Below are 20,324 nucleotides of genomic sequence, written 5' to 3'. Positions count from 1 at the left end.
CGGCAGGAGTCGCAGCGCCCTTAGCCTGTGCGCACACCCGACCTACCGGCCTCCTGCACTTGCTGCCTCTCAAGTATGTTTCGTGTTAAAGTTGTGACTCTTGGTGTGTTCCTTCATAGCTTCAGGGTAGGAACTGGTTACTAGAAAGATTAAGCCACGATTAGAAGCTTGGAACTTTCAGCCTTACCCACCCTTACTCTAGGGCGGGGCGGGGGAGGGTAGAGATAGAGTTAATAACCCATTCTGCTTACATGATGAAGCCTCCATAAAAATCTCTAAACTATGGGGTTCAGAGAGCTTCCAGGTTGGTGAATGCATCCATGGGCACCCCAAGCTCCCAAGGTCTGGACTCTTCCAGACCTTGCCCTAGGTACCTCTTTATCTGGTTGCTCACTTGTATCCTTTATAATATCCTTTGTAATAAACCTGTTACTAGTTAGTAAGGTATTTCCTTGAGTTCCATTAAGGTGTTATAGCAAATTATTGTAGTTGAAGGGGGGGGGTGTCTTGGGAGCCCCTGATTTGTGGACAAGTTGGACAGAAGTGTATGTAACCTACTAGCTCTGTGTAGTTAGTGTCAAAATTGAGTTAAATTGTAGGACATTAAGTCAGTATCTGCAGAGAATTGGAGAATTTCTTGGTGTGGAAAACCCATACATTTCACCAGTGTTGTGAGTAGAAACAGATCCTACTAACTGGTGTCAGACAAGTGGGATTTGCTAAAACAGCCACGGTTCACAGAAACTTATGGTTTGGGAAGAGAAAGTAAGAAAAGGCAGGGAATAAGGAAGCTTTGATCCCTGGACGGCCACTTAGTCCCTCATGGTCTGAAACTACAGCTGTGCTGAGATCAGTTATGATCCAGAAATGGTGCTGGATTTGATTCTCAAGGAGTTGGCTTATTAGATATGTAAAGAAATGCAAAATAATGAGAAGCATGCTAAATGTACAGTCCCCTGGTTATTATCTGTAAGAGCCAAAGTGAAAGTAAAAGAAAGCGGTGGGTCAGACCTTGATGGTGGATCACGAGCTTTAGCCACTAGTCCCAAAGTCTGAGCTTTAGCCTCTAGCCTCAAAGCAGCCTACAAGGGGAAAATTATGCTCTAAGGCCTCTGCTTACCATGAAGGTTGTCAAGATGGGGGGAAGACAAAATCAAGACACTACTGAAGCCAGAAGCATAGTGTGAAGGAGTTGTCTTATTTTGTAGATTGCTATCATTGGTTCCCTGAAGAACTTTTACTGAAATGGATTGTGAAAGTAATTAATTTGGGGGCTGTGTCCTTGGTTTTGAATGCTGCAGAGTGGAAGAGCATGTTTGGATTGATACAGGACTTACAGCTCATCCTTGAAAAATAGAAGGTGGAGATACATGATCCAGGAATCCACAAGAGATTATTCAAGAGGCAACAGCCAGCATGGTGGACTGGACAGAAACCACTGGAAGGCGTGTTTATCCTGAGAAGATGGACTACCCAAAGTCCCCTATAAATGCCAAGTGGAACACCCCAGATGAAGCAGCTATGTTTCATACACAAGCCATGTGGGATTGGCTTTGTGATGGCCAGGATGTTCACCTGCTGAATATGACATTACCTTTGATATATGGAGGTATGTCCTTGACACAGGAGCCAAGTGCACTGGGAATTCACAACCTGTTGGTGAAGTTTAACAGTAGCTAAGATTGGAGTAGGCGGATATGCAGGTGCGGTAATTGATGGAATTGAAAGTCAGGATGGAAATTGATGGTGGTTCCAAAATGCATGGCCAGTATCCTGTTTGAAAAGCTGCTGTGTTAAGACTGTCAGATGGAAAGACTGGTAGAAGGTCGTCTCTCAATGGGTTGAACTGCGTGCTGTTGTCTAGCTGTGATGAAGTATTGAACATTGGTTAAAAACCCCTGTGTTTGGGTTTTTATGGACTCATGGGCAGTAGCCAACAGCCTGGCCATGTGGTCAAGGTAGCTGGGCAAGCAAAAACTGGACTATTAAGGGGCTGCCTGAATAGGGTGAAGCCATGTGGAAATCACTCTGGGGATTTAAGGAACACATTAAAGCAGGGCATGTTGATGCCCATTGGACAAACTTCCTTCCAGATTTACAAGGTGATGGAAACCACCAGGTAGACCTTTTGGTGCACTCCCTTGAGGTGGCCACCTAGTTTTATGAAATGGGTGGACACGTGGGTGCTGAAGCAATACAGAGGTGGGCTGAATCTAGACATACTCCTCTCGCACTTTTTGAGGCACAAAATGCTAACAAGAGAGAGAAAGACTGCAGATGGCGCTGGGAAAGATGCCCCCGGGAGGATGGCCCTGCACACAGCTGACATGCGGACTACATTGGACCAGTGCTGGTAGGTCCGGGGGACGATAAGTGGGTTCTAAGAGGAATAGACAGGCTGGACTGGGCTTTGCATTCTTGGTAGTAGACCCAAACACTTAAAATGCTATTAAAGGACTGGTACAGAAGACATTGTACCAATTTGGGCCACTGAGTAACATTTCTTCAGACCAAGGGATGCACATTATAGCCCATAGTGTCCAACAGTAGGCAAAGAGATATCACATCAAATGAACAAATCATTGCATATCATCCTGAGAGTAACTCAGGCAGATGGTTGTGTAACTAAATCTTGATCAAATTCTTAGAAAGTTTCCCTGGTTATAACTGACAATATAATGGCGGAATGCACAAATACATATCACCCTTGTTTTTGTGGATAGAAAGCTAAATATGGATAGTTTTGTGGATAGATAAATATGTGGATAGAAAGCTAAGCAAAATAGGGAAAAATAACGAGCCTTGAAGGGATTAAAGTAACGGGCATCACCTGGTGGGTTCGAGTTCCCCTGGAGAATGGCCACACCCTGAGACAAGGAAGGCTGTGGGAGGTCTTGTGGCATAGTCAGACTAAGTTACATCTAGATGTGACTGCCTCTCATTTAACCCCAGTATAGGGAGACCCAACATTTTTGGGTAGAAAGTTTTGTTGTTGTTGTTTTTTAATGTTTGTTTATTTATTTATTTTTGAGAGAGTCAGAGAAAGAGTGCGTGCATGCTGGGGAGGGGAAGAGAGAGAGGGAGACGGAGAATCCCAAGCTGTTAGCGCAAAGCCCAACGCAGGGATCAAACACACCAACTGAGAGATCATGACCTGAGCTGAAACCGAGAGTTGGTCGCTCAACTGAATGAGCCATCCTGGCGCCCCAAGAAAATAAATGTTTTACAGATTGGAAAGGAAGAAATAAAACTATCTTTGTTTGACAATGACATAGTTGTCTGTATAAAAATCCCAAAGGAGCTACAAGAATATTCCTAGAATAAGTAAGTTTAGCAAGTTTGTAGGATACAAGGCCAGTATACAGAAGTCAATCATATTTCCATATATCAGCAATAGACAATTAGACTTTGAAATTAAAAAAATATGATTTATAATAGTCCTCCCCCCCAACACACACTTAAGTACTTAAGTAAAAATATAATAAAGTACGGGCAGGATCTGTCTACTGAAAACTACAGAACACTAATAAAATAAATCAACAAAGATGTAAATAAATGGAGAGATATACTGTGTACGTGGATTGGAAAATTCAATATTGTATGGATGTTACTTCTCCCCAGTTTGATTTATAGAGTCAATGCATCCTCAATCAAAATCACAGCAGGCCTCTTTTTTAAATTTTTAAATTTTTTTTTTTTTAGAAATTGGCAATGGATTCTAAAATTTATACAGAAAAGAAAAGGAACTGAAAGGAACTAAAAAAAGAATGCTAGCTGGAGAAATTACACTACCCAATTTCAAGACTTATTAGGAAACTACGGTCATCAAGACAGTGCGGTATCAGCAAAAGGGTAGACGCATAGGCCAGAGGTACCAACAGAGAGCTCAGAAATAAATCCACACAAATATCATCAACTGATTTTTGACAAAGGTACAAAGACAACTTAATGCAGAAAGAACAGTCTTTTCAACAAGTGGTGCGGGAGCAAGTGGACATTTGTATGTAAAAAAAAAATTACACACATACCACAACACATTACACCAAAAGTAATGGCTCATAAGCTTAAATTTAAATAGTGAAATGGCAAAATATCTAGAAGAAAACACAAGACAAACTCTGGGTGGACCTTGGGCTTGGTGATCAGATTTCAGATACTACATCAAAAATGCAATCCATGGGGACACCTGGCTGGCTCAGTCAGTGGAGTATGCGAAGCTTGATCTTGGGGTTGTAGGTTTGAGCACCATGTTCGGTGTATAGATTACTTTAAAAAATGCAACCCATAAAAGTAAAAAAATTGACAAAGTGGACCATATCAGAATTGAAAAACTTTGCTCTGTGACAGATATGTTAAGAGAATAAACAGGCGAACCACAGGCTAGGAGAAAATATTTGCGGATCTCATATCTGATAACAGACTTGCATCCAGAATACATAAAGAATTCTTAAGGGTGATAAGAAAAACAACTGACCCAATTTAAAAATGGGCAAAAGATGTAAAAAGGCTCTTCAACAAATAAGATATATGGGTGGCAAGTAAGCATATGAAAAGATGGTCAACATTTGTCATAGAGAAACGCAGTTAGAATCACAATGAGGTGCCAGTGTTCACCTTCCAGAATTGCTAAAAATCACCACCACCACCACCCCATGGGATGGAACAACGGAACTCTCACTGCAGGAAGAAATACCAAAGGGTATACTATAGGCATGCGGAAGGGCGGTTTGACAGTTTCTAATCATGAGAAAACATCAGACAAACCCAAAGTGAAGGACATCCTGTAAAGTAACAGATTAGTACTCTTCAAAACTGACAAGGAAAAAATGAGGGAAGAAAACAAGGAAAGAAATGGTTTTTCAGAGAAGACTACAGGGTCATGACCACTAAATAGAATGTAGTAACTTGGATTGGATCCTGGACCAGTAAAAGGACATTAGGGAAAACCTAGTGCAATCTGAATGAAGTCTATAGCTTAATTAGTATTAACAATGTTAATTTCTTAGTTTTAATTAACAAATCATGAGTATGTAAGATATTAAAATAAAGGAAGCTGGGTGAAGGGATAACAAAACTCTCTGCAAAGTTACTATCTTTGCAACTTTTCTGTAGTTCTATAATTATTCCAAAGTAAATAATTTTATAAGAAAAGAAACCCCACGGTGAGAAATATACTCATTAAAGTGGCTGATATCTTTTTTAAGTTTATGTATTGTGAGAAAGAGAAAGTGGGAGCAGGGGATGGGCAGAGAGAGAGGGGGGCCAGAGGATCTGAAGTGGGGTCTGTCCTGACAGCACAGGGACTCAAATTCACGAACCGTGAGACCATGACCTGAGCCGAAGTCAGACGCTAAACCGACTGAGCCACCCAGATGTCCTAAAGTGGCTAATATAAAGGTGAATGACAATCCCAAGTTTGGGTAAATATGTGAAGCAACGGAACGCTCATGGATTGCAGGGGGGGATTGTAAATTGCATCATTTTAGAAGTGTTTTAGCTGTATTAACTAAAACTATACATATTTCTACCTTATGATTTAGCAATTTTACGTCTAAGTATACACTGAAGAAAAATGAGTGTCTCTAAAAAGACATGTACAAGAATATTTGTAATAACTTTATTCACAATTGCTGAAAATTTGAAACAAGACAAGTCAAAAAGAACCAAGAGAATGGATAAATTTAGGTGTATTTATATAGTGGAATACTACAATGAGACAATTTAAAAAAGAAACCAAGCACCTGATGCTAGCAACAACAAGGATACATCTCAAAAACAGGATATTGATTAAAAGAAGTCAGACACAAAATGGTTAATATGACATGATTCCATTTATATGTAGTTCAAGCATAGGAAAGACTAATGGCTCCGGGTAAGTCATTAAATTAAATAGTGAATATCTCTGGAGATATCCTGTATCTCAAATGTATTATATGTCTCCCAGAATAGTAACTGAGACCCAAGCAGTAAGGATTACTGAGGGGGGAGGGATGTGATGTCTTCTTCTAGGGTACTAAAAATGTTCTGGATTTTCTGGGATGGCAACATGAGTCTGTACATATGTAATAGTTCTTCAGGTTATACACTTAAGATCAGTACAGTCTATGTACTTTACCTTATGTATCTTATGACTTAATAAAATGTGAAATAAAAAAGAATAACAGGCACCTGGGTGGCTCAGGATCCTGGGTGGATCATGCAGGTCATGATCTCACAGTCATGAGACTGAGACCTCTGTCGGGCTCTGCACTAGGGAGGGAGCCTGCTTCAGATTCTCCCTCTCCCTCTCTGCCCCTCCCCCGCTTGCTGGCACATGGCTGTCTTTCAAAATAAATAAACATAAAAAAAAAGGTAAAAAAAAATCTTTAAAAAATACGATAAAATTAAATTTAAGATTCAGTTCTTCCATTGCACTAATCCCATGTCAAGCATTCATTAGCCAGATGTGACTGGCACCTACCATATTGGACAACACAATTAATGATTTTTATCATTACAGAAGGTTCTGTTGGACAATGCTGATAGAGCTTTTATAAATGGACTAATCCAAAGGGAGGCTTTAGGCCTTGAGTGTAAAAATAATTGCCTTTTTGAGGTCTTATTGCTCTGGAATGGCTTCTGCGTGAATCACCCTATTTTACTGGACAAGTCCCTTTATCAAACAGGTGTTTTTTGGTTTAAAAAAAATTTTTTTTTTTACATTTATTTTTGAGAGACAGAGAGAGAGCACAAGCGAGGGATGGGCAGAGAGAGAAGGAGACACGGAATCAGAAGCAGGCTCCAGGCTCTGAGCTGTGAGCACAGAGCCAGACGTGAGGCTCGATCTCACAAACCATGAGATCATGACCTGAGCCGAAGTCGGACGCCCAACCAACTGAGCCACCCAGGCGCCCCTCAAACAGGTGTTTTGAAGGTCAGTTCATAAGTTGAGGATATCAGAGGTATGTTACTTGTAACAAGTAAATCTTTTCATGATAAGCACATAAAAATGAACAGATGCCTAGAAAAAAGATCTAACATGAATGGCACGGCTCTGTGCTGAGCAGCAGCATGGGTGGGGGACGTGTTGACACTGGGGTGGGGGAAGGTGAAAGGTTGGCCATCCTAGATATTAAACTAAATTAACTCTAAGGTATAATTCCTTAAGGATGAACTGTTATGTCAGAAATATAAATATAATTATAAAGCAATGAAGAACATAAAATAGACTAATAGTACAGGCCCAGCTCATTTATGAGAATCTGAATAAAATATTAGCAAACAGGATCCCAAAGGTACATTAAAAGAAAACAACAAGATCAAGTGTGGGTTATTCCAGAAAAGTAAAGATAGTTTAGCATTAGGAAACTGACTTATGCAATTCATCAGATTGATAGATTTAAGGAGAAAAGTGGTGTAATCATCTCTGCAGAATTTTAAATGACATTTGTTTTCCTCTTGTAAAAATTCAATATCCATTGTTAATTTAAAACCAGTGAAATACGGATGGGTACTTCCTTAGTATAATAAAATAAACACATCTATTGAAACTTCTGCTGAAAGGGGACATTTTCATTAAAATCAGGATCAAGACAATGATGTTCATTAATGCCATTACTATTTAACACTGTTCTAAAGGTACTAGGCAATGTATTTAGACAAGATTAAAATGTATTAGAAGTATAAAAATTAGACAGCAGAGATTAATTTCATATTATTTATTATAGGTGATAGTGTAAGAGAATCAAATGAAAAACTATTATAGATGAGAAGAGAATTGAGTAGGTAGCTGGGTTAAAAAAAAAAAAAAACAAACTAAGAAAAGATCTCATTTCCATGACACTTACACAGATAAAACACCTAGGAATGAACTTAACAAGAAATACTCAAGATCTATATTTTTAAAAAAATTGAACATTAAAACACTACTGAGGGATACAAAAGGAATCGATACACAGAAAGTTACCATGTTCGGGGTGCCTAGTTGGCTCAGTCGGTTGGGCATCTGACTGCAGCTCAGGTCATGATCTCATGGTTCGTGAGTTCCAGCTCCACATCAGGCTCTGGGCTGACAGCTCAGAGCCTGGAGCCTGCTTCAGATTCTGTGTCTCCCTCTCTCTCTGCCCCATCCCCACTCACACTCTGTCCCTCTCTGTCTCAAAAACAAATAAATGTTAAAAAAAAAAAAAAGTTACCATGTTTTTGAAAGGAAGACTAGTACCAGGAAAATGTTAGTTCTGAGTAATCTAGAAGTTTGGTAAGGCTCAATACAAATACCAATAGAAGTTTTTTGGGGGAGGGTTACTAAATAAGCTGATCTTAAAGTTCATTCGGAAAAAGAAATAAGAAAATATAATCAGGAACATTCTAAAAAAGGAGATTAAAAGGAGCTCTGATATATATTAAAATATAAAGCTAAAAAATGGAAAGACTGTGGAAGTAGCAAATTAAAAAGATCAGAAGAGGAGACTTGAAAATCCAGAAGTAAACTCAAGTTCTTACACAAACCTGGTTTACGATAATGGTAGTGTTTCCAGTTAGTGAAGAAAAAAAAAAATCATTGTTCAATAGGTGATTTGGGGGATAGCAAGATTACATTTGAAAATTGCCCAACAGAAAAATAGTAAGAGAGATGAACAGACAGTGGAAAGTAGTTTACAAATGACTCTAATGTAATGAAAATGTTCACTCACAATGAAATGAAAATTGTCAGTCACAATAAGAAATGCATATAAGAGGTGCCTGCGTGGCTCAATTGGTTAAGCATCGGACTCTTTTTAAAAAAAATTTTTTTTCAACGTTTATTTATTTTTGAGACAAAGAGAGACAGAGCATGAACAGGGGAGGGGCAGAGACAGAGGGAGACACAGAATCTGAAACAGGCTGCAGGCTCTGAGCGGTCAGCACAGAGCCCGACGCGGGGCTCGAACTCACGGGCTGTGAGATCATGACCTGAGCCGAAGTCCCGAAGTCACATGCTTAACTGACCAAGCCACCCAGGCGCCCCAGCATTGGACTCTTAATCTCAACTCTTGATCTCAGCCCAGCTCATGGTCTCACAGTTCATGAGTTTGAGCCCTGAGCTGGGCTCTGCCTTTGCTGGCAGCACGGAGCCTGCCTGGGATTCTGTCTCTCCTCTCTGCCCCTCCTCCTCTCTCTCTCTCTCTCTCTCTCTCTCACTCTCAAAATAAACTTTAAAAAAAGATGCAAACAAAAATTACACTGAGCTAACATTTTTCACCTTGATGACCTCAAATGTTTGATAACACACCAAAGTTGGTGTTTGCACATGGAAATGGACACTCTTAAAAATAGCTGATGTTCTGTCTCTATGGACGGCAATTTGGTAATATTTATCAAAATAAAATATATCTGCCTGTGATCCCCAATTTTTTTGACACCAAATTTTATTTCTAGCATTTTTTGAAAGCAATATTCCCACATGTGCAAAATGACATAGTTTACTATTGTAGAATTGTTTTTTTCATTTTTTTTTACATTTACTTATTTTTGAGAGAGAGAGAGAGAGAGAGAGAGAGAGAGAAAGACAGAGCTCAAGTGGGGGAGGGGCAGAGAGAGAAGGAGACACAGAATCTGAAGCAGGCTCCAGGCTCTGAGCTGTCAGCACAGAGCCTGACTCGGGGCTGGAACTCAGGAACCGTGAGATCACGACCTGAGTGGAAGTCGGATGCTTAACCTGCTTCCCAGGCACCCAGAATTGTTCTTAATAGTAAAGATTGGAAGTGAATTAAAAAGCCTCAAAGAAGTCTAGTTAAATGGAGCAGCCATATAATGGGATACTATGCAGATGCAGATATAAAAATTAAGGAGGAAGCTTTTTGATACTGATATGTAATTATGGCCAAGCTAATTTGATACATGAAAAAGGCTGGGGAAGGATATACAGAGAATGTGCTACCATTTGTGGAAAAAGGAGGAAGGGAATATATGTGTACATATTTGTAAATTACCTCTGGAAAAGCATCAGAAACAGTAACATTGTTTGCTTCCAGGGAGGGCAAGTTGGTGATTGAGGGTCAGGAGTGGAAGAGACATTTCACCATTTACTTTTTGATACTTTGTGAATTTTGAGCCATGTGAATAAATTACCTACCCCAAGAAAGGAAATAAATAAAGTTAAAATTAAAAAAGAAAAAGAAAACTTAACTTACTCTGGTTTACACAAAAAAGAATGCCTCATGAACCATGTTCTTTTCTTTTCTTCCAACACCTCCATCCTCAGAGGATTCGCTTTTTAACTCCATGACCTTTCCTTCATGACAGCAAGATGGCTGCCCCAAGCAAGATAGCAAGATAGGCATCATGTTCTCACACAAACATTCCCCAAACACGAAAGGAGGGACAAGGGAAGCCAAAAACTTATGATGTTTTTTGTCCTGGGAAGAAGACTTCACTATACATGTCATTGGTCAGAAGTGGATCTCATGCCCATCCTAAACCTGGCAAAAGGTAATGGGCTTACTGGCTCTTGTGATTGGGGAAGGGGCCTCCCTTCCTAATATCATGGACTCTCTGCCCTAGTACAGAAATAAGGGTCTGTTTCTAGGAAAGGTATGGAAGTCTGTTGCGTATGTTGCAGAAAGAATTCATCACAGCTGTCAATATGAACCACTCCATCTTTTGGAAAAAAAAAACTTAATTACCCAAGGACAACATAGATAAGCATGGGCAGTGTTATAGGGTGAATTATGTCCTCTGAAATGCATACGTTGAAGTCCTAGGCCCTAGTACCTGAGAATGTGACTGTATTTGGAGATTGTCTTTAAAGGCATAATTAAATTGGGGGCACCTGGGAGGCTCAGTTGGTTGAGCATCCGACTCTTGATTTCAGCTCAGGTCATGATCCCAGGATCAAACTCTGTGTCGGGCTCTACACTGAGCTCAGTGTAGAGCGCGGAGCCTGCTTGGGATTCTTTCTCTCTCTGTTTCTCTCAAATTAAAAAAAAAGAAAAAGAAAAGAAAGAGAGAGAGATAATTAAAGTGAAGTCATTAGGGTGGGCCCTAATCCAATCAGACTGGTGTCTGTAAGAAGAGGAGATTAGGATGCAGACCATACAAAAGCCAGAACCATGTGAGGACTCAGGGAGAAGACAGCTATCCCGCTAGCCAAGGACAGAGACCTCAGAAGCAACCAGTCCTGCTGACGCCTTGATCTTGGACTTTTAGCCTCCAGAACTGTGAGAGAATAACGTCCTGTTCTTTAAGCCATCCAGTCTGCTGGGCTTTGTTATGGCAGCTCTAACAAATTAACACGGGCTGATATAGTCCTAAATTTGAATGGTGTCACCTAGGACTGGGCCTCAGCACCATTTCTTTAAAAGATGTTTCCTCCTTTTATTTTGTTGAAAACTGTATATATATATATATATTTTTTTTTTTTAAATCTAAATACCTTGAACGATTATTAAGGATTCATGTTGTCTGGCTCTGGCATACTGGCCGAGCGGGGCATTAACTCGTGAAGATATAGCTCATGATGACTTACTTGTCAAGAAAGGAATTTGGATCTAATGTTTTCATGGTCAACCTTAAATAACCCATCCACTCAGTCGGATCAGATGGTCCCTGTAGCCACACCATCTTGATGAGCCCCAGCAACAGTGTTCTCAACATCAGACCTAGACGGTGGCCTTTTATGGAAGGATCTGTCCGCTGGCAGCTGCTTTCCTCCCAATCGTTCAAGTTCAGGTTGTCTCTACCAGGCGGTGAGGTAGACAAATTCTGGGCCCAGACGTTTTCTAATAATAGAGCTTGAGGAGATTTAAAGTTCTATTTGAGAAAAATTAAATAAGGCAAAAGAGAATAAACAAGGAAAAATCATGAGTGTGCCTTGCGAGTGGAAGGAGGCTGGCCCAGATCTCTTCCCCAACAGAATGGGAAGAATATTTCACATTTTAGGGCTAATGTGCGTATCTTTCCCTTTGGCCTTGTGGAAAGAACACTCTTTCACTTTGCGTTGTGGCTGCGGGTAGGAGAGTTGGCTGAGATTGAATATGCCTGCAGAACACGAAGCAGGTCTGATTATTTGAGAAAACCAGCCCATTTTTAAACCCCTGTTCGGAGAAACTCTGTAGGGGTATGGTGTGTGAAGTTTTTACCTGAGAGGCCTCTACGGCCTAATGGGGTGCAAATCCAGCTTTGCCATTTGCAGCTGAATTAGGCAAGTCATTTACCCTGTCTGTGACTCAGTTTCCCCAATAGTTAAATGGGAATAGTAATACTATCTATCTCAGAGAGATGTTGTGAGGGTAACATATGTTAATATTATAAGGCATTTATTTACTTATTCATGTTTATTTATCTATTTTGGGAGAAAGAGAGAGATCCTTCGCGTGTGTTGGGGAGGGGCAGAGAGAGGGAGAGAGAATCCCAAGCAGGCTCCGCACTGACAGCAGACGTGGGACTTGATCTCATGAACCGTGAGATCATGACCTGAACTGACATTGAGGGTCAGACGCTTAACCAACTGAGCCACTCAGGCACCTCTATTGTAAAGCATTTAGAACACCATCTGGCACCTTGTCAGGGATGGCCGGCTAATACAGTTATCACCTGAATTACAGACACCAGCCTCTCATTGAAATACCTTTGTAGGATTATATTTTAATGTTTTGACCTTTGCCTTTGACATTGCCCCAATGCAATAGTGTTTCTATGTAAACCCCAAGAAAATGAGTGACCTAGGTCTCGATCTCCTCTTTATTTGCATGTGGTTACAATTTATAAATACACTTGCTGTTTTCCTCTCCCTCCAAAACTCTCCCTTCTACCTAGTAACTGTATCCAAACCCCCAGTTTTTAGTGACTCCCTTTCTAGGAGGAGAGGGGAGGGGTGGTCCTCCATGTAACTCCATCTTCTACAGGGTCTACTTCAGTCCATGTGAAGTGTGGGCTCTCAAAGGGCCTCTGAAGCTTGGGGATGAGCACCACGAATCTGCTGGAGGTCCCGCTGATGTCCTTGCAAGTGGCCATGTGGCTGTCCTCCTTCTGTGCCCTGCTTAGGGTGCAGAATGCCGTGGTGGGCAGCAGTTAGCATCGTTTGCCCTGTCCGTGCCCGAAGCCAGGCCAGTGCAGCCCCGGCGGGCAGGAGGGTCTGCAGTGAAGTCTCAGGCCTGCACAGGAGGCGGTGAGAGTCTTGTGGCACGTACATACCCAGCCAGTGCCCGGCCCTGCTCTCAGAGATGCGTCTCAGGCCCGGCCCCTCAGGGTCTGCCTCTCAGGGGCCCTATCCAGGCCCTCTGTCAGTCCTGTGTGGTAGGGCAGCCGCAGGGAGAAGATGCTCTTGCACCTCCCTTCTCCTGGCTTTTCCCAGACACCAAGAGGCATGGGGGACAAATTGGGTCCTTGGCCCTGTTAGAGGGCATGGCACCCCAGTGTCTCTGTTTCAGCCAGGTGCCAAGCTTTGCCATCCTCCTGGTAGGGTGTAGAGAGCCCGGGGGGGCCTGGGGCACCCTCTTCAGGGGTGGGGTATGGAGGTTCTGGGGGAGCAGGGGGGTCTCCAGGGCCCCGTGCTCCCCCCAGTACTGGCCCGTTGTAGATGTAGATGTTGCCAGTGACAGTCACAGACCCGCCGGTGACATGAATGCCGTTGGTACCTGTGGGAAGGGAAGCAGAGTGAGAGGGGCCGACGGCTAGCTGTTGGAGTCTCTGTTTTGCTCTGCTTCTGTCTGGCTCACTTTCTCCTCTTGCACACCATCCTCCCACCCCACCCTTCCATGCCCCCTCTTCTCCCTCCTGCCTGCCCCATGCTCACCATGGGCCACCTGGCCTTGCTCTGGGAGCTCAGCCTCCAGCTCCCTGGCCTGGCTTAGAGGACTCTGCTGCTGTAGCACCTCTTCCTCCAAGCCTGGGGTCGCTGGGAGCCTGGCCGAGGCCGGGGCCAAGTCTCCAGAGAAGGGCAGAAGTGGCTTTACCAGGTCAGGGAAATGTGGATTGACCCTTGGAGGTTCCCAACTTCCATCAGCAGTATTTGATTCCTCTCCCTGCAGGAGAGAGGCAGAGAACCAACCAATGACATGGGCCTCAGACTCCATCGTTCTTTAATTCCCACACCCCACCCCATGCTTAGGCAGCTCATTGTTCTCTCTTCCACTTCTTGCTCCCTGCCACAGGGCCTTTGCACTTGATGTCCCTCTTCCTGGGGCACTTTCCCCCAGATATTCTGATGGCCGGCTCCCTCATTTCTTCAGCTCTCTGCTCAAATATCTGTTTATCAGAGAGGCCCTCTCTGTCCACTCTAAGATAACATACCCCCATCCTTTGCCACTGTCATTCACTGTCCTACTACCACGCTTTATTTACCAATTATCACTACCTGATAAATGTTTGTCTAACTTTATTCTTGCTCCGCTGGCATGTAACTCCAGGAGGGTAGGTACTTTGTTTTGCCCACTGCTATATCCATGGTGCCCAGAATGGTATCTGGCACATGGTATACGCAATCAGTTATTAGCTGAATGAACACTGAAGCCTGCACACTCTTATCCTGCCTACCCCACCTGTTCATGTATCCCCGTCTACCCCTCCTTGTGGCCTTCTCAGCCTCCCCCATTACCTCTGGACGCCTCTTGAGCAGGGATCCTGCAATGGAAAATTAAAAGGGTGTGGAGCCTCCGGTATGGCTTTCACCCTTCCCCCACACCACGATGTTGCTCCCCACCCTGGGGTCACAGAAGGAACACGCTATCTTTGCCCTTATCTCCAGCCTCAGAATGGGGGTGCTGGATGGAGATGATGTCCATGCTGAGGGCAGGCACTGGGAGTCTTAAGGGTGTGGAGGGACAGAAGGGTTAGCCCTGGGGAAGCTGACTGTTCCCTCCAAACCCCCTTCCCCATCAGGTGGGGACGGACAGCCGGCCAGGCCTGCGTCCCTGCCAGCATCCAGCTCCTTCCTACCCAGCTTCCTGCAGAGAGAGGGGTGGCTCTTCCAGGAGCAGGCCAGGACCGTGGTGAGGAACAGGAGAGAGGCCAGCGGCAGCAGGATGGCCAGCACCAGCACGGTTCCTGCCAGGACAGCAGACGGGACAGCCGTGACGACCCCAGGAAGGGTAGAAGGGGAGGGAAGCTAAGGAACAGCTTTCTGGTCCTCTGGACAACTCAGAGAAAAGGGGCGGCAGCAGCTTTTCCCTTCTAGACCCACTGCAGTTCCTAAAGGCAGAATTGGAGAAACTTCCCTTGGGTTACAGAGAAGGGGAACTAAGTTGGACTGGGGCAGGCCCTCCTGACTGCCGGGGGAAACTCAAGCGAGGGTGGAGATCTCTGGAGGGCATGGATGGTGGCCACCATGTAGAGACCAAGGACGGGGGCAGTCTTGTGGGTGAGGACAGGAGTGTGGGCACTTGGTTTTCCAGGGTTGGAAGTGGTGGTGGAAGGCAGTACAGGGAAGGTGGGACTTGGGTTTGTAAGCAGACTCGGGCCACAGGGTAGAGCCACATTTCTGTGGACGTGACCATCTTAGAGAGAGGCTGCTATAGGAGCTGAGATTGCCCCTCTGTCTCTGTGGGGGTGTTTACAGGGGTGGGGGAGTGGGGCTTGCAAAGTCTCCACCCCCTGGCTCAAGGCAGGCTCCAGGAGGGGAGGGAAGGGAGGCTGGGAGCTGGGATTCTCAGGTCTTGGTGTGTAGCAGTGGATAATTTCTGTCTTTCACAGAAGAGTCTAGAGCACCCATCAGTTGTACCTGGGGAAGGTCAGGAAGACTTGGACATTTGTATACTGGGAGCTGGCCCTTTCTGATCCACCTAAACCTAGGGCCTGAGGGAGCACAGAATGGGAGGTGTGGGAAAAAACTGGACCTGGCGTCTGAGATGTCTGTGTCCCGGCCCAGTTGGGTGACTTTTTAAGCCATTCTACCTCTTGGAGCATCAGTCTCCTCAAAGATACAATGAGGGGGGTTTGGTACCTACTGTCTAAATTTCCAGCCCTAGGGGCGCCTGGGTGGCTCAGTTGGTTAAGTGTCTGACTTTGACTCAGGTCATGATCTCGGTCCGTGAGTTCAAGCCCCGCATCAGGCTCTGTGCTGACAGCTCAGAGCCTGGAGCCTGCTTCCGATTCTGTGTCTCCCTTTCTCTCTGCCCCTCCCTGGCTCGTGCGCTCTCTCTCTCTCTCTCTCTCTCTCAAAAATAAGTAAACATTAAAAAAATTTAAAAAAATAAAATAAAATTCCAGCTCTAAAGTGCCAGGTATATTTGATACATGGTTAAAAAGTACTAAGAGGACAAGGAAAAAGATGATATAGCTGAATGAAAAATCAAGTGACAAAATATTCAAATGACTCCACTTTTAGAAAACCAATTCTATATATAGACATCCATTGAAAAATGTCTGGCAGGATATATTAAAAAATGTTAAGAGTGGATATGCTAAGTGATGGTCCTGTGAGTGGTTTTTAGTTTTACTTCTCTGAATTTTCTTTTTTAAAAAAATTTTTAGTGTTTATTTATTTTTTGAGAGAGAGCACGTGTGCAAGTGGGGAGGAGCAGAGAGAGAGGGAGAGAGAAATCCCAAGCAGGGATGAGGGGCTCGAACTCACAAACTGTGAGATCATGGCTTGAGCCGAAGAGTCAGACGCTTAACTGACCGAGCCAGCCCAGTGCCCCTGTTTCTCTGAATTTTCTAATTTTCTATGGTGTGCGTGCATTATGGTACATGCTCTGGAGTAAGAAAGAACTGAGTACAGGTCTTTTTAATACCAGATACCAGTGAGTGATCTGGGCCAAGTCCCATAACCTCTCAGCCTCAGTTTCCTCCTGTCCTCAGTGAGGATAATAATAGAACTACCGTTGACCCTTGAACAATGTGGGGGTTGGGGGCGCTGACCCCCGTGTAGTCGAAAATCCACGTCTAACTTTTGACTCCCCCCAAACCTTAACTACAAATAGTCTACTGTTGACCAGAAATCTTACCAATAACACAGTTTGATTCATGCATCTTTTATATGTTATGTATTATATACTGTGTTCTCGTGATAAAGTAAGCTAGACAAAAGAAAATGTTATTAAGGAACTCATAAGGAAGAGAAAATACATGTATAGTAATGTTCCGTATTGATTGAAAAAAAAAAGCCACATATAAGCGACCCGCTCAGTTGAAACCCATGTTGTTAAGGGTCAGCTGTACTTTACAGGGTCATTAAAAAGATTACATGAGCTAGTGATTGTCAAGTGCTGGCAGAGTGCCTGATGCCCTAGCTCTCAATAAATGAAAGCCATAATTATAAATATTTGGTAATTTTTTAAAAGTTAATAAACTCTCTCCCTGCTAATCATGTTTACAGTTATTAGAAATACCCCTTAATCATCTGTTAGGCTAGGAAACCAGCAATGTCACAGAAAAGAAACAAACAAAACAGAGTCAAATGTGGGATGAACTCTCTAATAATGAAAGTGTGTAATCTAGTAAAGAGATTTTTGGTCTGGTAAGTGGGTTATATGATGGTGGCATGTCCAAGACGAGGACAGTAATGTCAGTTACAATTACATCTCAGGGTAGGAGTGTTCCTTGGCATAATAGTACATGTAACTTACAAGTTATGTGTATAATACATAACTTAAAAAGAATGTGTAGATCAAGCTTGCCTAGGGATACTCCAATTTTTCCTTAGGGAACTTTTCTGCTTGCCCCAATTCTGAGAGAAAAGGATTAATCTTTTCCCCATCTTTTTAGCTGGGAGAAATGAAGGCATTTTCCCAGATTCCCCCCATGTGCCCCTGGGCCCCAGACTCCTCACCTGGCATCTCAGGGGACTCGAGTGGGTTTCTGCAGCTGGTGTCAGACTGGGCAGTGCCTGGAACTGCCTCTACCAGACCCTGTTCCTCACACCTGTGAAGGAAAGGGAAGCCCAATTCAAGCGGGCACAGGGCTGGAAGTGGAGGCTAGCCCATGCATGCGAGCATAAGGGTGGTCAGCAGCTGAGACTTCTGGGATGGTGGGAGTACGGGGTGGGGGTGCACTCACCTCGTGTGGGGCTGGCAGCGGGCCCTGGGGGAGGAGGTATTCTGGAAGTGCCCTGCCTTACAGGGAACACAGTTTCTCTTAGCCTCCCCGACTTCATCTGGCAAGAGAAAAGCAAGGCCAGCCAGGGTGAGTGGGCAAGGGGCGTCTCTCCACGCTGTGAGTTTCCTTTATTCCCACTGAATGGCCCTCCCTGCCCGTAGCACCTTTCCTGATCTTCCTCTGGCCCGAGCCTCCCTGAGCTGAGAGAAGCCTCCTTCTGAGGCCCCGAATCTGTCCCCTGTCCCCGTTCCATTTCTCTGCAGACCCCTTCTGTGGGCCTTTAGCCCAGGGAGGGAGAGGAGGCTCTTTATGTCAAAGAGAACTACCTGGGGGCTCCCTACAGATGAAGTACACGCTCCTGGCCCCATTCAAGATCACTGGCACCCAGTCTCCTCCCCGCCTTCTGCCCACGGTGGCCTCTGACCTTTGAGCTCCACCTCGGTGCCAGGTGGGCAGTTGGAGAGTGGCTCGCAGTGCACACACTCGGTGTCCCAGTGCACGCAGAACATTCCGGGCTGGCAGCGGCACTGGGTTTTCTGTTTGCTGGTGCAAGGCACAGTCTCCTCGAAGCCCAGCACTGGTGGAGAGACAGACAGGGGAGCTCGGTGGAGGGGCTGCGCTCCAGGAGATCCCAGCCTCCCCGGGTACACGGCCACTCACTCTGGTCACAGGGGCGGCACATCTGGCAGAAGGAGAGATGGTTCCAGTGCTCGTTGTAGGAATTCTCGGGGCACATGGCACACACTGTGTTCTGGCCGCGGCTGCATTCCACTGAGACACGTGTGCCTAGGATGTGAGCGAAGCGATCCGGGTGTCAGGGGAGCAGGGCTCCCACCCTCACCTCTGCTGCCTGCCTGCCGTGTGACCCTGCCCTCTTGGGGGCCACGTCCGACGGATGGCCGGCTGCTTTCCTGATGCAGGAGAAATGCCTCTCCTTTCCAGGGGAGATGGTGTCTGTCTCCCCTCCGAGGCGGTAAAGGTGGGCTGGAGTGCCCTGTAACCCACCTCCCGTCCCAGGCGTCCTGTGGCCCTCGGGTCTCACCTGGGGGGCAGCGGGAGCAGCAGACCCGATGCTTGGGCTCGTAGTACTCCTTTTCCCGGTCCTGGCACGTTTGGTTCTCCGTGTGGTATGGGGGCGCCTTCAAGGGGAGATGGAGGTGGGGGGAGAATTGTCCAGGGGGCACCTGGGGAGGGCAGAGGGACTAGAGGGAGGGCTGCCCAGACCCCGCTTCCCCTCCGAGTCTGCCCTCACCCACCTGCGCCGGCCCCTCCCTCATCAGTGGGGCCTGGGATGCTGCCAGGAGACTGCAGAGGCCCAGGACAAGTGGCCCCCAGGCCAGGCCGCAGGGGGAGGCGGCCCACGGCAGGCGCATGGCGGCCAGTCGGCCAGTCGGCCAGATGGGTGGAGGCCTGGGGGGTAGGTGGGAGGCCTGCACGTCCCGGGCAGTGGTGGCAGCGACCTCCCCCCCGAGCCCAGGGTCTGGGACAAGGCTCGGGCTGACGTGCCCCTGGGGCCGAGCGCCCGGGCCTGGCCTGGCCTCCAGGGCTCCAAGAGCCGGGCTCAGGAAGTGGGAGTGGAGCAAGCCGGCCTCGGGGCGGGGACAGGGAGCGCTGGGAGCAGAGGCAGCTGTCGCAATCGGGGAAGAGGAACAGGCTTGGCCGCCCCGATGCAGGGCGGGAGGGGGCGGCCGGGAAAGCACGTGAGGGCAGCAGGGCCGGAACCGGGCCTCCTCCCTTCTTCGGAAGCCTGGCCGGGAGGAGAGGACCGCTAGGTGGGAATGGGCCACAGAGCCAGTGGACAGTGCCCAGATGGGCCTCCGAGAGCAGGGCAGAGCTGACTCGGAACAGAGGGAGAGCCGGAGCTGGGTCCAGCTGGGTGCCAGATCTCAAAGTGGAAGGGCCTGTGAACGGCAGACACGGAGAGTGCAGACACCCGCCGAGGCCCACGGCCAGCCAGCTGCAGCATCTGGGAACCAGAAGTCCCAGTTGGCATCCATCTGGACTCCTGGGGGTTCCTGCCTTGTTGTGTGACTTTTAAAGATAAGCTGCAGAGGAATAACAAGCCAGCCAGCCCTTCCGTCCCCTGATCCACCCCAGTGCACGCATTAGTGGGCACAGGTCACCCACAAGACACTACAGAAAGTGCTGTGGCCTCTGCTCCCTTGTCCTTTGATGACGGAGGACCACGTAGACCAAATTCCCCATGAATAGGGGCGGCTGCACCGGAGCTGGGTAGCCACAGTCTTCAGTCCCAGTTTCCTCACCCAGGAAGGAGCCTCTGAATCCTTCTGAACTGGAGGAAGCTGAGACACCACCAGTCCAGCCGCTTTGCC

The 20,324-nt window shown here is 45.9% G+C and overlaps 1 protein-coding gene across 1 annotated transcript; it reads right to left on the bottom strand.

The window, feature by feature from the left end:
* Positions 1-12,682: 12,682 nt before the first annotated feature.
* On the bottom strand, positions 12,683-19,539 carry LTBR (lymphotoxin beta receptor). The gene is given in 12 exon segments (XM_049624958.1): positions 12,683-13,352; positions 13,354-13,376; positions 13,378-13,595; positions 13,754-13,982; positions 14,555-14,580; positions 14,896-15,003; positions 17,726-17,817; positions 17,953-18,049; positions 18,416-18,568; positions 18,652-18,777; positions 19,034-19,130; positions 19,248-19,539. Coding segments are annotated over 12 exon segments (1,413 nt in total). The 5' UTR covers positions 19,365-19,539; the 3' UTR covers positions 12,683-13,225.
* Positions 19,540-20,324: the final 785 nt, after the last annotated feature.

Source organism: Panthera uncia, chromosome B4, assembly GCF_023721935.1.
Source record: "Panthera uncia isolate 11264 chromosome B4, Puncia_PCG_1.0, whole genome shotgun sequence".
NCBI lineage: Eukaryota > Metazoa > Chordata > Mammalia > Carnivora > Felidae > Panthera > Panthera uncia.
The sequence above is the reverse complement of the archived record's forward strand: the minus strand, read 5'-3'. Positions and strand labels throughout refer to the sequence as shown.